At 41.8% G+C, this 14,923-nt stretch overlaps 1 protein-coding gene across 1 annotated transcript; it reads right to left on the reverse strand.

Annotated features, from left to right (window-relative positions):
- Window positions 1-407: 407 nt before the first annotated feature.
- On the reverse strand, window positions 408-14,458 carry brd8a (bromodomain containing 8a). Its single transcript, XM_071898098.2, has 20 exons — window positions 14,440-14,458; window positions 13,837-13,933; window positions 11,949-12,018; window positions 11,697-11,746; window positions 11,432-11,554; window positions 11,222-11,302; window positions 11,027-11,091; window positions 10,366-10,508; window positions 9,432-9,623; window positions 8,413-8,503; window positions 7,893-8,042; window positions 6,774-6,934; window positions 6,154-6,634; window positions 5,991-6,034; window positions 5,584-5,855; window positions 5,196-5,288; window positions 5,008-5,076; window positions 4,118-4,400; window positions 2,933-2,977; window positions 408-2,558 (listed from the first exon to the last, which is right to left on the reverse strand). Exons 1-20 carry the CDS (start codon window positions 14,456-14,458, stop codon window positions 2,499-2,501), a joined length of 2,589 nt encoding a protein of 862 aa, XP_071754199.2. The 3' UTR covers window positions 408-2,498.
- Window positions 14,459-14,923: the final 465 nt, after the last annotated feature.

The following is a 14,923-nucleotide window of genomic DNA, read 5'->3' on the forward strand; positions in this document are numbered from 1 at the left end:
AAATGTGATTTAGTTAGATCTTCTTCTGCACAAGTTGCTTTTTCTGTTTTAACAACACTTATTCAACATTTGAGCTATCAAACTAATATAGCTCCACTGCTATTAAAGTATGTCTGTGTTCCTTTTAACAAGCCTGTGATGCTGATCAAGTGTATGGATTTAATACAGTGATTATCTGCAATAGAAACAGAAAGACCTGTTGTTTTTTGTTTGTGTTTTTTTGGAAATTTAAAGGGAAGGCTCATGGATTCGGTAGATACAGAAGAGTATTTGGGCCACATGAAAAATTTGAGTTCAGAATTCTGATATTAAAGTTAGAATTCTGAGGAAAAAGTTTCTGACTTTAATCTCAGAATTCTGGTATTCTGACTATTCTCAGAATTCTGACTTCAATCTCAGAATTCTGATTTAAATCTCAGAATACTGACTTCATTCTCAAAATTGAGATTAAACTCAATTCTGACTTTAGTCTCAGAATTCTGACTATATTCTCAGAATTCTGATTTAAACTCAGCATATTCTCAATTCAGAGATTAATCTCAGAACTCACATTTTTCACGTGGCCCTAATCCTCTTCCACAATATTAAGAACGCACATATTTGCAAATGCAAAAAAAGGCTGTTGCAAAAAAAAAAAAAAATTGTTTTAATGGCATCATCAAGTGGCAGTAGTATTATTGAGTTGACTGATTAAATCAAACCTGTGGAAATGTTTAAGCCAACTTGTATTTAACTTATTTACATGAAAGTATTGGCCTAACAGGGTTACTGACAGTGATTATCGAGTTCCAAGAACATGACTAAGTAGAGGCCAAGTCCAAAAATATCATTCAAACTGGTAATCTTTCATCAAAGCTCCTCTACCTTGTGGATGCTGTTTGGGAGGAGGTGTGGGCTGTTTGTGTGGACAGGACTATATAACACAGATTCTCAGGAGTATACTTTATCTAACGTGTTACATTTTGCCAATAGAATCTAAAAATATGGATTGTCTTGCGGTCAATATGGATTGGATTCCTGATGGCTCATCTTAACCAGAATGTGCTGCTCTGATTGGCCAGTACTTCTTCATGTGAGGTTAAGTGTGAGGGTGGCTAGGTTGGTGGTGGGCATACAGGAATTGTGGTGTAATATAATTAAATTGACATTCTGTACAGAGTGGGCAGGGATTGTACTTCATTAGCCCCCAAAAAGCCCCAGAAGCTGCACGTCTTCATCTAAAAGCAGTGATCAATGTGGTTTTGCTGTTGTTTTTTCTTACTGAACACCGAAGCCTAAGATGGCTGTTCTGCAGAGGAGTGAGGGGAAAGATTCACTGTGTTATTGTTCCTACGACTCCTAACAAAATAAAAAAATGGATCATGCTGTGACTGGATTCTTCACTCCTCTTCACCCTATTATAACTGCTAAGAAGAGTGTGACATGGGGAGGGAAAGTGTTACTACTGTCCCTGCTGGTCACATCTGTTCCTGAGAAAATCCCCAAGCATTTCCCCACTGACAAACACAACAACATCTTTCATGAATGTCATGGACTTTGCCAAAACAGTCTTTCATGAAAAGGTTATGAACTATTAAGTTCATTGCAATGCCAATAAAACTTGAAAAATGAAAAATTAATTTTCATATTTAGCAGCTCATGTACAATCATAATCATAAACAGATTTTTTTTTATTTTTTTAGTTGGAATGTAATCAGGGTCATCTCTCATGAAATGCAAACTATAATATTATATTAAACTCTCTATGGAAAATTCCACTTGCTAAAATGTTCCTCTGGACTATGATGTCCAGATATGAAATGGATTTAGCGCATGTTCCATGACGTAATTTGTATTGTTTCATTGCAAGTGTAGCGTAGAGATAAAACCAACCGATCACAATTATTATACCCCATATCAAAAATGATCTGAAAGTAATTAAAAATTAGAAAATTTAAATAAATCAAATGATTTTATACCAACACTGAAAAAGCTTGAAATGATAATTCATTTTTTGGGCTCAGATTAATTAAAATCCTGGACCAATGTGCTGTCTTTGGCCTCTGCTTTTAAGTGGTTATCACTGACACAGCCTATTCTCTAAAACAGCCATTGACCAACAACATTAATCTGGAGTTGAACCTGACCCCTTGGAGACTTAATTTAAGCCCTTCTTTAGTCCTGGGGTAGCTCTAGTTTTCATTTATGCAACCTGTAAACCAGAGCAGGCTAAATCTAGAACTATTTGAAGCTATGTCTATGAAAGATTTGAGCTAGTCCATCTCAATGGGCCGTTTTCTTCTAGGATTACATGTAATCCATGTATGTACGGCTGGCTCGGAAGAAATGAGCGTCTCCACATTACAGTCTGCCCATTTAATCTAGACTGCAAGTCAAGGATTACATCGCACATTATGCTCATTGCACTTTAAGCAAGCATTCATGTGCAACTAATAGAAAATAAGTTAAGTCTCATAGAATTATGCCATTCACTTAAACTGGGGAGACTCTGTCTGTGGTCATTTCTTCATCTTGAGGTCAGCTTCAATGGCACAACGGCGCCCTCTGGTGCCCCCATCCTGCACAGTCACACAGAGGAAGAAACCGCCTGTTAGACCAGAGTTAGTGTCCACTTATGTAACTCAACTGGCAGTATCAAGTTACTTGATTGAAATACATATTTAAACTTTCTACCAATCTTTCACATTATACTTAAACATATTATACTTTCACATATTGCCTAGCTGATTCAGCTTGCTGAAATTAGCCAAGTTAATTCCCAGATTTAGTTTGAACATGTTCTGGATCATGAGGCCGTGTATGAATGAGTTTTGCTTCATGTATATATAGCTCTGCCATGTTTATTTTGTGCATGTGTCAAGAAGAAAAAAGGCAGAAATTGTGCAAGACAGGGAAGGTTCTTCAGGAAGGAGGCTGTAGGATGAGTACTTACAAAAAGAGAAAGCAGGAAGGCAGGGGAGGCCATGGAGACACTGTCCTGTGAGAGGAAACATGATGCAGGTCAGAGCTCGGACTCACAAGGGGGGCAGAGAAAGGACTCAAGATGAATCAAGAATCTAAAAGATTGCATGGCAATGAATGATTACTTTCCAGAAACCCAATACAACTCATACATTCAGCACAAGGAAGGATGAACAGACATATCTAACAATGAGCCTCTTCATGAGCAATACCTTTACAGCACATTTCTCTATGAATTTGTATATAGGCCAACAGATAGCCATTATAGAGGTTCCAATATTTACTTCCTCATTGCACTGCTGTTACACTGTTTCTCCACCCACAAATATTTTTTTTATCCCTGCAGTAGTAAAGGAAGATAGTGGGGCTGGGGGGGACTTGATCAGTTACCACCATTACACAAGTGAAGATGTGAAGATTACAGCAGGACAACCAGAGGAATCTGTTTTACATTCCATGGGTTAGATAAGGGGGTTAAAAAGTAATATTATTAGTATTATTACTAACAATGGTAACAATGGTAACAGCTCAGACCTCATCCATACCGCATGTGCAAATAAGTATCCTTGCATACAAATTATACAACATGTACACACACAGCCAGAGGTCAATAATAATATAGGATATATATAATGAATATATAAATAAGTATATAGTTTAGACAGGAATTGGTAATGCAACATCTCAAAAAGTTTCAATATAAACACAATATAGGGCATTTCAATAATCTATTACAGCTATATGAATGTGGTCAATATTTATGATAAAGGTTTAGCACACACACAGGAGAGAATTAAGTGAATAAGGAAATAATAAAGGTGTTTCAGTGCCTAGTCCTAAGGCCAAATGTGTCAATAGTGAATATGCACAAAATGTGTACAGTAAAGGATTTATTATATTCATTATTATAATGGGATTAAAAGACAACAAAAATTGACGAGGATTTGGATATCACTATGCCAACTACACCCCACGCACACATGGAATTTATTTAATTTATTTTTTATTAATTGCTGGAAAATGCAAGTTTTTGGAAAAACAACAACTGCATCTACTACCACTCTTGTTCATCTATCGTCTTCAAGCCAGCCTATTATCTCACCCTTATCTCTTTTTTCACCTACTCTCTGCTTTCATCAAAACCCTAGTGAAGCACCTTGTCAGTGGAGTCCTGTTTGCGCGTGCTCTCACGGCCCCGCAGGCTCTTGGCGCTGATGCCAGACTCGGACGTCTGCATGATGAGCTGGGTGGCTAGGAACTGCTGGATCTGCTCTAGGACGTCGCGCTGCATCTCCAGAGCCATGTGGAACACGTCGTGGTCCAAGCTGTTGTACATGACGGCGTTCTGAAACATCAGCATGATGTCCCTCTGGAACTCAGCTGTGGTTCGTACCAAACCTGTCTCAATGTTCTTTTTTATGGTGGACAGGTCCATAGGCCTGGAAGTAGGGGTAGGGGTGAGGGGCAAACGGGAGGTTGGAGTTATGAAGAGACAGCCGAGACCGCTGTTGCGTGAGGAGAGGAAGTATAGAAATTTAGAAAGATGAGCTGATGGAGAGTTTTTGACCAGGGCATCTGATTGTATATGACAACTGTCCACACCAAAAAACATTAAAGGGAAACCAAACACAGAGACTACTTTTCAGGTTGGACTGACAACTACTGGTTAATTGCAATCTGCTATTGGCTGATCTTGGCTACCTGTTTTGTCATGGATCAGCCAGTAGCAACCAACATCAGCCAATAGCAAATTGCTATTGCAATAACATGTTTTTTTAACCTCAGTCCAACCTGAAAAGTATTCTGTTTGGTTTCCCTTTAAAGAATAACTAAACTTCAAACCCAAATCTGTGTAAAGCCTGACATCTAACAGTAAAAAGCATGCTACTGAAATTGCCATCTGCTATTGGCTGATCTTTGGTGCCAGGTGATGTCACCACCTGTTGTACATAGGTGACATCACCTGGCACCAAAGATCAGACAAAAAAGGCGCTACAGCTAACCTAACCACAAAATATCATCACAACAAACACTGCCAATGCTTACCTGTGCACAATACTGTGGTACCCAGGAGCGATTTCATCTGTTACTGGCTGCAAGAACACATTTGCATACCTAAAACAGGTTAACTAAAATTAGATCTATTTCAGTAATGGTACAAAGAATTGAAAAATGTAAAGATATCAGAGGCTGAGGATCACTGGCTGGATGTAATTGTTGAGTCACATTCTAACCTGTGATTGGCCGCTGCACGCCACACCAGCATAATGGCTTTCTTCCAGATCTTCTGAGCCTGTATAGCTTCCTGGTCCTCACTGCACACAGAGCTGCAGAACAGTGGTATGTGACGAGATGGAAAAAAACAAACAAGGAAGAAGGAAGTTTATACTGTTTTTCTCCAGAATGAATAGTGACAAGGAAAGTAAAGGAGAACCTGATCTGCAGCATGACACAGTGAGAAATGAATGTTGCCAGACGACAGGTGATATGAAAAGCAAAGGTACTTAAACAATGGCATTACTTCACCACCATTTCTCACTGCACATGTAATACCATTGTTCTGGCTCACTATAATGACACTGTTCCCTGCCTGCTGCGTGAGCATGAGTGTGTGCTACTCACAACTGAGACGAGGCAGGGCTGCTGGGGATGGAGTCTGCAGTTGTGTGGAGCTGCAGAGATGACGAAGCAGTGTGGAGGCTGTATCCGTCCTCGCTCTCGCTGGCCGGAGGCTCTAGCTCCGTCTCCCCGTCTGGCTCCGACAGGAACGCCTCCGCCCCGTCCCCCTCCTCTTCTGCTCCGCACGCTGCTGGCCCGTTCCCCTCCGAGTCCGCTTTAGTCCCTGAGGCATTCTCCCCTTCCCCAACACTTACCCCGTCCTCTGCCTTCATCTCCTGCGAAGATGGAGAAAGACGCAGAGAGATTCTAATGGAGCTTACTGTGCAGGAAAGCTGTGGAGTTACGCACACTGCATTTCAGTACAGCAATTACAGGCATGATGTTAGCTCTGTCCTCATTGGGTGGTGTACCTTGGGGTGCCTTTCTGTCAGTGGGCTATCTTCTAATACTGAGTCTGCCAAGATAGTAAAGATGAATAATAAGAAGGAAATGGTTATGCAAAATGCATAGTTGCATGCAAACTGCATGTTTTGAAGCAAGTGAATACTAGTATTTATGCATGGATGCGCATACCTCCATGGGGTTTATCAGGTCTTTGCTGAGCCCAGTTCTCACTCTCACACTTTATGGTAACGTCCAATGAAATTTGTCTTTCCTGATGCACCTCCTCTCCAGTCTCTCCCTTTGCCTCAGGCTGCGGAGGCGCTCCAGTTTGGGAGTGCTCCGAAATCCTTGAGCTGCGTGAGGACGAGGAGGTGGGAGGAAGGCCCCTTAGTCCCACAGGGAATGCCGAGAGACAGTTATCCTGACTATTGCGTGGAGAGGAGAGCGGAGCTGAGGTCCCACCCTGAATTTCCAACACTTCTGTCTTCCCCACCAGGCTAGTGTGAAGAGATGAGGGGTGTGGGACTCCTGTGGGCACTACGGGGTTAGACTCATGGGTCTTGAAAGGCCCAGCTTCCCAGGCACTAGACAGGGCATGGCCATTCTCCTCACACAGGGACAGAGCAGCCTCTACTGCAGCTGCGTCCAAAGCCTCCGCATTCTCATCCCCCTGTGGAAGGAGAGATCTGACTCTACACCTGAACACCACAAGCAGGTGCTCCACACACTAATTGCATTATTTAGTTTATCCATAACTGATCTCAGTACTGAGAAAATACTCATACAAAGTACTTTTTGTCTGTTTGCACCTTATCCTCAATGATGGCGATGATGTCCCCCACTGTCTTCAGGTCCAGTTCGTCCCCCATGTAGGACACAGTGACGTCCTCTTCACTGAGCTCAGATACCTTTTCCCCCGTAGAGACAGGCTGGCATCCAGAGGGCACAGATGGCACCATCACATCCCCTTCTGCACACAGACAAGCATCCACATCCCATATCATTCCCAATTTGCACAGATTTTGTTAGTGCACATATAGTGGTTCGAGTTCGGCCTCCTTGACAATTCGCAAATTTTCTCAAAAAAATTAAATGCACATAGTTGGGACTGTTAGATCTATGAAAAAAGACTTTAACTGGGAAGGATATTCTAGGATTTTTTGTCAAAATATAAATTTAAACTAGTTTGTAGTAAACTAGTAAACTAGTTTGTAGTAATCACCCTCTTGTTTGATTTGAGACAAAGTTTCACATTTATATCGTGTTTTACTCAAACTTCATCTATAGATTTTATTTAAAGGGGTATTTCACCCACAATGCATCTGAACGCTTATTTGCCTTTACCTTTGGTGTAACTGATACCTTCAGAAATATTAAGATGTGGTCTTTACTTCATTATTGATTGTGATGCATTTACATTTGAATTCATAAGAGGCCTTCTTCACTATGCTAATTATATAAATCAGCTTGGAAAGTGTCTTCCCTCACTGAATCTTTGGCTCATGCTCTCCTTTAACCTCATTTAATTGAGTGTTAATTTACACAACACAAGGATTCAGTGTCCTCCAACAGATGAAACTGTACAACAATGTTCAGGATTTTGGAATATGTGTGAAATGAGACAATCACTCAGCTTTGTTTTTTGCTTAAGTGCCACTTTAAGGATAATAATGATAGTAATGTCCTCTCTAAATTGTTATAACTATGCCTTTATTCTACTTTTGCACAGAAAATGATCATGGGAAATGGATCTGTGCTCATTTGGGAAGAGATGACCATCAAATAGATTGAAAACAGAATGGTGTCGAGTCTCTACTTCAGCTACAAAGCAGATGATATGAAGAGAGTGAGGAGGAATGGCCTGTGGTCTGAGCAGTGAGTCTGGAAACAGAAGGTCGAGAGGAAGGGGGAAGGGGGAAGGGACGGACCTGTACTTGCGGAGGCAGGAGAGTCCAAAGGAACAGGAGTGGCAGCAGACGGAGGAGCGCTGGAGGCAGAGTCCGGACTGGCCATGAAACCTAACGGGGCAGAAAACTGGGTGGGACCAGCCTCCAGGAGACGAGACAACGTAGGGGCACCTGACATGCAAGCATTCACACACATACACACACACACACGCGCACACACACACACACACACACAGAGTGCAGACAAAGCAGTGGAGGCCTTCAGCTAGCCAGGGTTTACGCCATACTACCACCTTTCTATTTAGATAGCACACACATAGATTTATGAGTTAAGTAGCAAAATAAAAAAATATAAGTTACGCACCAATATTAATTCTTGGTACAGGATTTGTAATTGCTAACTAAATTATGCAAAAGACTTTCACTTCAAAAATATTCCTAAGATATGCAACAAATTACAGATACAGTGTCTATTCTGTGTCTGGGTGTTCGTGGATGTGTTTATGTATGCATGGACAGGTGTGCGTGTGTGTATGCGTACCTGTTGCCTGTGAGACAGGTAGATTGGGCGGAGCCAGCTGCAGGTCATGTGCTCCTGTCATATAACCAGTGGACACATCACCCTCCCCAATCTGGGATATAAACACATATGTGTGAGTGTCCACCTGACTTGCAATGTGTCTGTTTTCTTGTACATAAAGAATTCAAACCACTTTTTCCTCATTTTGTAGTATTACAGCCTGAATCCAAAAATGGATGAAATGAGGAATTCACTGATCTACACACAATAACCTATTATGTCAAAGTGGATAGAAATTGAAGGAACTGTCCTTATAATTCAGACACACACATCTGGTAAAGGGTATAAAACTATTTAAAAGTGTTGGCAGTTCACAAGAGCACAGAAGGCTCCATCATTAGTAAAGGGGAAAAAATATGAAACTACCTAAACTCTTCCTAGAGCTGGCTGTCTGACCAAACTGAGCAACTGTTCAAGACAGACCTTGGTCAGGGATTGACAGAACTACAGAGTTCCTTGGCTGCAATGGGAGATCTTGCTATAAAAGGAGCCACTCCTGGCACATGACAAAAGGCCTGGAGGAAAAAGGTACATGACAGCAGCCTGGAGGAAGTTGACGGCCACCTGGAGTTTGCAAAAGGCACCTGAAAGACTCTGAGAATATGAGGCAAAAGATTCTGTGGCCTGATGAAACAAAAATTGAACTTTTCAGCCATAATGCAAAGCGGTAAGATATAGTTCATCACTCATCTAACCCTATGTTTTTAAAAGGACCGAAAAAAAAGCAGGTGGAATGAATACATGCAAAGTCAATGGAAAGAGGATTTATGTAGATTGACAAAAACATCTCAATTTAATTCAATTTTAATTCAAGCTGCAACACCACAAAATGCAGAAAAGATCAACACTGTATCTCCACAGATCATGAGATGAAGATGAGATGCCCCAGTGACTTGAGCATGCAAAAGTTATCTCTAGAGCTTTGACATGCATATAGCAGTGCAAATCTGGCATTGTTGGCATAATAAGTCCAAACATACCAGTCTGGAGTTTGTGGTTAAGAGACTGCCTTTCTTCAGTAACTCTGACAGGAGGGGAGACGGTGGTGGTGTGGCTTTCTGGCCCAAGAGCTTCTTCTGTGTGGAGTCGTCCAGAAGCGACCCTTGGCTGACCTCATCATTCCCAGATCCACAAGACTCAGCCAATGGCATTAACCTGGCTGATCCCGAGGCCTGGTGACAAAGAGAGGGGAATGCGCAGTAGACTGTTTTAAGTCCTAGGTACTTAATTCAGGTCCTCGAGGTTCAGTATCCTGCAAGATTTCATTCTTCCCTGGTGGTTAATGAGCCACACCTGGTCTGTATTTGTAAAAATACTATTACATCATATGACATCTAATCTATTTATACTCCAAACCCTTTGTTGTCTCAATAAAAGGTGTTGCTGAAGGATTAGAGGAGTTGTCTTTATCCATGAGTGTCATCGAAAACACTTAAGACTTATTACATTACTTGCCAAGACGCTGACAGGTAACAAGCATGTCACTGGCCTTCAACTAGTTTTCACTTGTTTCACAGAAACTGGCACCAGCTCCATGTTAGCAATGTTAGTGCAATGGAGAAGGAAACTTTCACTCAAAATGTCAAACAGTTTTATATTTTTAAAATTTTAAATATTAATTACATTACTTAAATATTAAGTTTTAAATATTCAAACAGTTATATTATTTATTACTGCTGTTGCTACAGCTGAAGGATGAAAACTGAGTGGTCTGTGGTAATCTGTAGGGGAATGCTTTGATTCCCCCTTGTTTTGAATGAGCATTAGGCCTGCTAAAATAATGATAACAAGAGGCTGGTGCCAATTTCTCCAAAACAACAACACTGGTGTGAGAACTCTTTGACAGTCCTAAGGGGAGGCATGTCAAAGGCCTCTGTAACCCTTCAACCTTCTGTTTAAGTGGCAGTGACTCACATTCTTGGCGGACGCAGGATCATCCGTCAAGCAGTGGAGTGGGTCGCCGGGTGAGAAGTCCAGGCTCGGGGAGCTGCAGTCCGAGGGCGAATGCACGGTGACACTGTGCGCTCGCTTCGGTGTGTTCTTCGCGGTCTGTCTGGCTGGAAGAGGGAGGGGCAGCAGGGTGAAGACGCTGCTAATTCAGTCATACAAAAGCTCATCTGCAGCTTTCTGGCTCTGCAGGCATGACATGCTATTGTTTTAGGCAAGCATCTACATGTGCTGATGTTGCTACCAGACTAGAGTATTTTAAAATCAGTGGTACAGCCAATCTTTCTTACAAAAAATGCATCAAACAAACATCAAATCAAGTAAAATATTATTATTTTGCTGCTATAACTTCCTGCTATAATCCAAACTGGTAGAGAACTCACCAGCTAAGCATTAGCTTTTGGCTGAATTAGTAGTCACAACCTACTGTTTCTTGTTGCTAAATCAGGGTTGTGATTTTATTGTCATATTAATACACTCTTGATCAATGCTGCTTTGTAAAACAATGTCCCATGCATCACTTTGACAGTGTTGTCAAGCATGTAACTGACACTGAGAAAAAGTGCTCAGTGTTTTACCCCAAAAAATACCCTTTTTGACTGGTCAAAAGTGAAGAATATACAGATACCCTGATAGGCAGCATCTGTGGTCTTTCTTTTCAACTCTGTCTCCTCTTCCTCCAGTTTCTTCTTTCTGACAGACACAAATAGGATTATTTCATTTTGCTTATCTAGAGACAATCTAATCTCTAAGCTTAACTATGAAAACAGGAAATGATTTTCAATGTAAAAACAGATCAGATAGACAGTTTGTTGCTTCTTACTGTACAATCTCTTCCCATAACTCTTCTAGTTTGGAATCTAGATGGCCTGCTTGGATCAGCTCAGCCTCTCTCTTCAGCTTCCTGCAGATACAACACATCACATCTCTTATCAGTGTGCTCAAACAAATCTCAGTAATGCACTTCACGATACAACTATGTTTTCATAACTGCGGTCATGTGTTCATGCTGTCGAAAGGCAAGCTCCTGAACCTGTGCTTCTCCTGTGTTTCTTTGATCAACTTTTTCAGTTCGTCAATCCTCTCAGCGGTGAGCCTGCGAACGATCACATCCTCCACCGTCTCCACCACTTCACCTTTCTCCCCGCGCTTCCGCCTGAGGGGAACAGATACTATCACACTTAGTTGTCAGTTTAAGACATGGCCGTGTAGCATCTACTGTCAAAGCAGATGTCAAATATATAAAGCTGCAAATCTTTCAAAAGCACGCGAAGGATTAAAGTGAGTGATGTGCTCACTTTGGGGCTTCTGTTGTTTCCAGGAGCTCGGAGTACTGGGAGGCACAGTGCTGCGATGGAGACATTTTCAAATGTTTAAGGTCATGTTATAGATAGAAAAGTTAGAAGGAAGGAATGAAGGGTATTAAGTAAACCGCTGAAGGCTTTGTGAACAGACAAAATATGTGGTAAAATGACTGCAGCGGTCACAAATTTGACTCCTGTTTCAGGTATTTGTGTCCTGTCATATCACATGCTCTGAATCTGTCATACCTTTTGAGAGAACCAATCAGGTGGCCGCCCAGGTTCTGCAAATGGTTTGATGGCTCGACTGACAGACACCCTGTTGAGTTGAATACATTTAGTTTAATTGTAAGATAAATCACATATTTATGAAATTAAGCCCAGAAAGCCTACTATTTTGCCCTGGTTTATCATGGGCTTGAAATCCTGTTGTTTTTTTGCATCCTGGTTTATGTTTATTTTATAATTTTGTCAATTTTCTGTGAGATGCTACATGTTTAAGACTTATGATAACACAGGTGGCAGCATAACTGTATATGTAATATGACCCAACCAAATTCACAAGCTCTGAGTAGAGGTCCCTTTGAGCCCGGCTCCTACTGAGGGAGTCTCAGCTGTTTCCCCAAGCCTGCTGATAGATTTAATCCTGCCAGCATGTCCTCAGACCGCCAGGCTCTCCACTCTCCACACGGTGGGACACGCCCAATACAACTCCAGTGTGAGACTCTTGGGGGGGGGGGGGGGGCTTCCTTAGCACATGCCCAAACCACCTCACCTGGCTCTTCCTGATCCAGAGAAACAGTCACATTTGTATTTTGGCAAAGGGAAAAATTCATCATCAGTAACCTATCAGTAACTTAGGTACTTAGGTAAAATTGGACTTTACTGCTTCACCTGTTTGGAACAGAATGTAGGGATAAACTCACGTCAACAGAATAAAGCTTTCGACACATCTATTAAGTTGCTGAATGGTTTGTTTATGGTTGTAATCAACCTGTGTTTACAAAGGACACAACTCTCATCCGGGGGACCAGGAAGTGGGCGTGTCTCTGAAGCAAGTTTCCAATGGTAATCACCAGACCCGACACCTACTACTGCCAGTATAATACCGGTAAAAGTGCACGTGTCAGTTGTAATTTTTTAAATGTAGCTGTAATATGTAGATTTGATCCTATTTGAGGTTTTGCATTTTATTGTTACAATTAAATAATCTATTGGTTCAAAATTTGCCAGTACACCATAATTCACATATTCAACCGAGGGAGCTGAGCCGGGAGTGGCTCTCACATTAATACATTTCTTCTGCATGCTGAAGCAGACTACAGGCTTGATGCTGGTGTTACTTTACTGCCGTGGCTGTATTTATTTCTTGTGCATATCAGCGCTCACATCTGGCGGGGGGTGTCGTTACCAGCAGGTAAAGCTGGTCTGGCATCAGTGCGTCTATCAGGCAAATATCACCTAGATGGACATGGCCATGCTGACCTCATATTAGGGACTATTTCCTGACACAGTGGAACATATGAGCTATAACATTATTGCCACAGTTAGATATCGAAAAATCAAGTTTCTGGAGTGTTTCATATATATATAGTAACTGTATATAGTGATATACTTCCAATTCAAAATGTCTGCCAAAGATAAATAGAATTAAAGTAATTAGGGGTTGATATTCATTTTCTTTACTCGCTTATTCCTGTTCAGGGTCACAGGTGGCTGGAGCGTATCCCAGCATGCACTGGGGTGGTCGCCAGTCCATCACAGGGCTAACACAGATAGACATTCACACTCATTCACACAGAAAGGTCTGGGAATTGAACCTGGGACCTTCTTGCTGCGAGCCAACGTGCCACCCAGGGTGACAGTTTTTAATCTTCAATAGCCTACAAAGATGGATGCATACAGGTCATAACTATCACTATGAATGTTCCTATCACTAAAAAGCATGCTGAGCACCAGAACCTAATCTTTACATTTCCATACAGCTCTTGACCCCTGACAGCATTAAATGTTTAACATTTCCATACAGGATCAAACCCTGGAGTGCCTGCTTATGACTGTATTATACTATATAACGCCATTACTATGTGCGTCAGCTGTAGACTAAGATGGTATTCCAGGCAAAAAAAAATTGTACCAGTTCTGGTCTCCACTCTTCATGACAGACGTGGCCAGACACAGCTTCTCCCTCACTGACCATGGCTCCGTCGGTCCAATGGCAAGCAACTTGTGTTCTGTGGATGTTTGGGAAAAGTGGACAAAATGGATGATAAATAGCCTGCATACACACACACATCAATAAACTGTAAATGGAGAGTTTACCAAAGCCTTGTCTAAGTATAATTTATCAACGTCTGCAGGCCTAGGCTATGATCTACTATGTCTATCTGAGCTTTATTTTAATGCTATCTACAGCTGCCTAACATGCAAGCAGTTCACCTTAGTAGATCACCTGGACACATCATGAGGGCGTGCAGCTAATATCGATCAGACTTAGCATACCCAAAGCATTGTTTTATACTGTTGGTGGTAAACAGGCAGCCCTGCTTATCGACGTTGCGTTGGTGTAAACAGAGCTGTCAACTCATGATGACAGCCATTCATTCATGCACGCTCTCCTGCAGGGAGCGGAGGCTGCCATGCACGCACTTGGTAACGGCACGAGACAGCCACCGTTAGCGGATACCATTTCATGACACGCTTGCAAAATTTTTGCAAGCTATCTACCGACGTTACTCACTTCCAACCCCGCTCGCCATCTTCCTGTCATCATCCCGACCTCCCACACATCCTCGCAGATCGAAACCCTACGATTAATAACGCTGGCGAAATCCGAAAACGACGCCTAGAGCAACATTATGTAACACCAACCGATCCGTAACGTTACATTATGTCAAACTCTTTTAACGTCTTTCTTTCTCCCGCACATGAAAACACCGTTGTTGTCGGTGAAAGTCACAGTCTTGTGTACTGTGTCTGTCTGGGCGATTGGTAACTTAGGGATAAGCTCAAATGGTAGAGGGCTCTCTCAGTAAAATGTCGCCTAAAAGGTTTAATTTCGGGAGTGACATCAACAGATTATACACTGCCAACTGACATGCACAGGAGTAATTTTAGCTAGGTGTCGTCCAGTCGCTTTTATTTTTTTCACTTTTAGCTAGCAGCGATCTGTTCGTACACGCCCACATTCAATCATGATGGTACATCCCTGGATGCTGTTGAAT

This window comes from Centroberyx gerrardi, chromosome 11 (genome assembly GCF_048128805.1).
Source record: "Centroberyx gerrardi isolate f3 chromosome 11, fCenGer3.hap1.cur.20231027, whole genome shotgun sequence".
NCBI lineage: Eukaryota > Metazoa > Chordata > Actinopteri > Beryciformes > Berycidae > Centroberyx > Centroberyx gerrardi.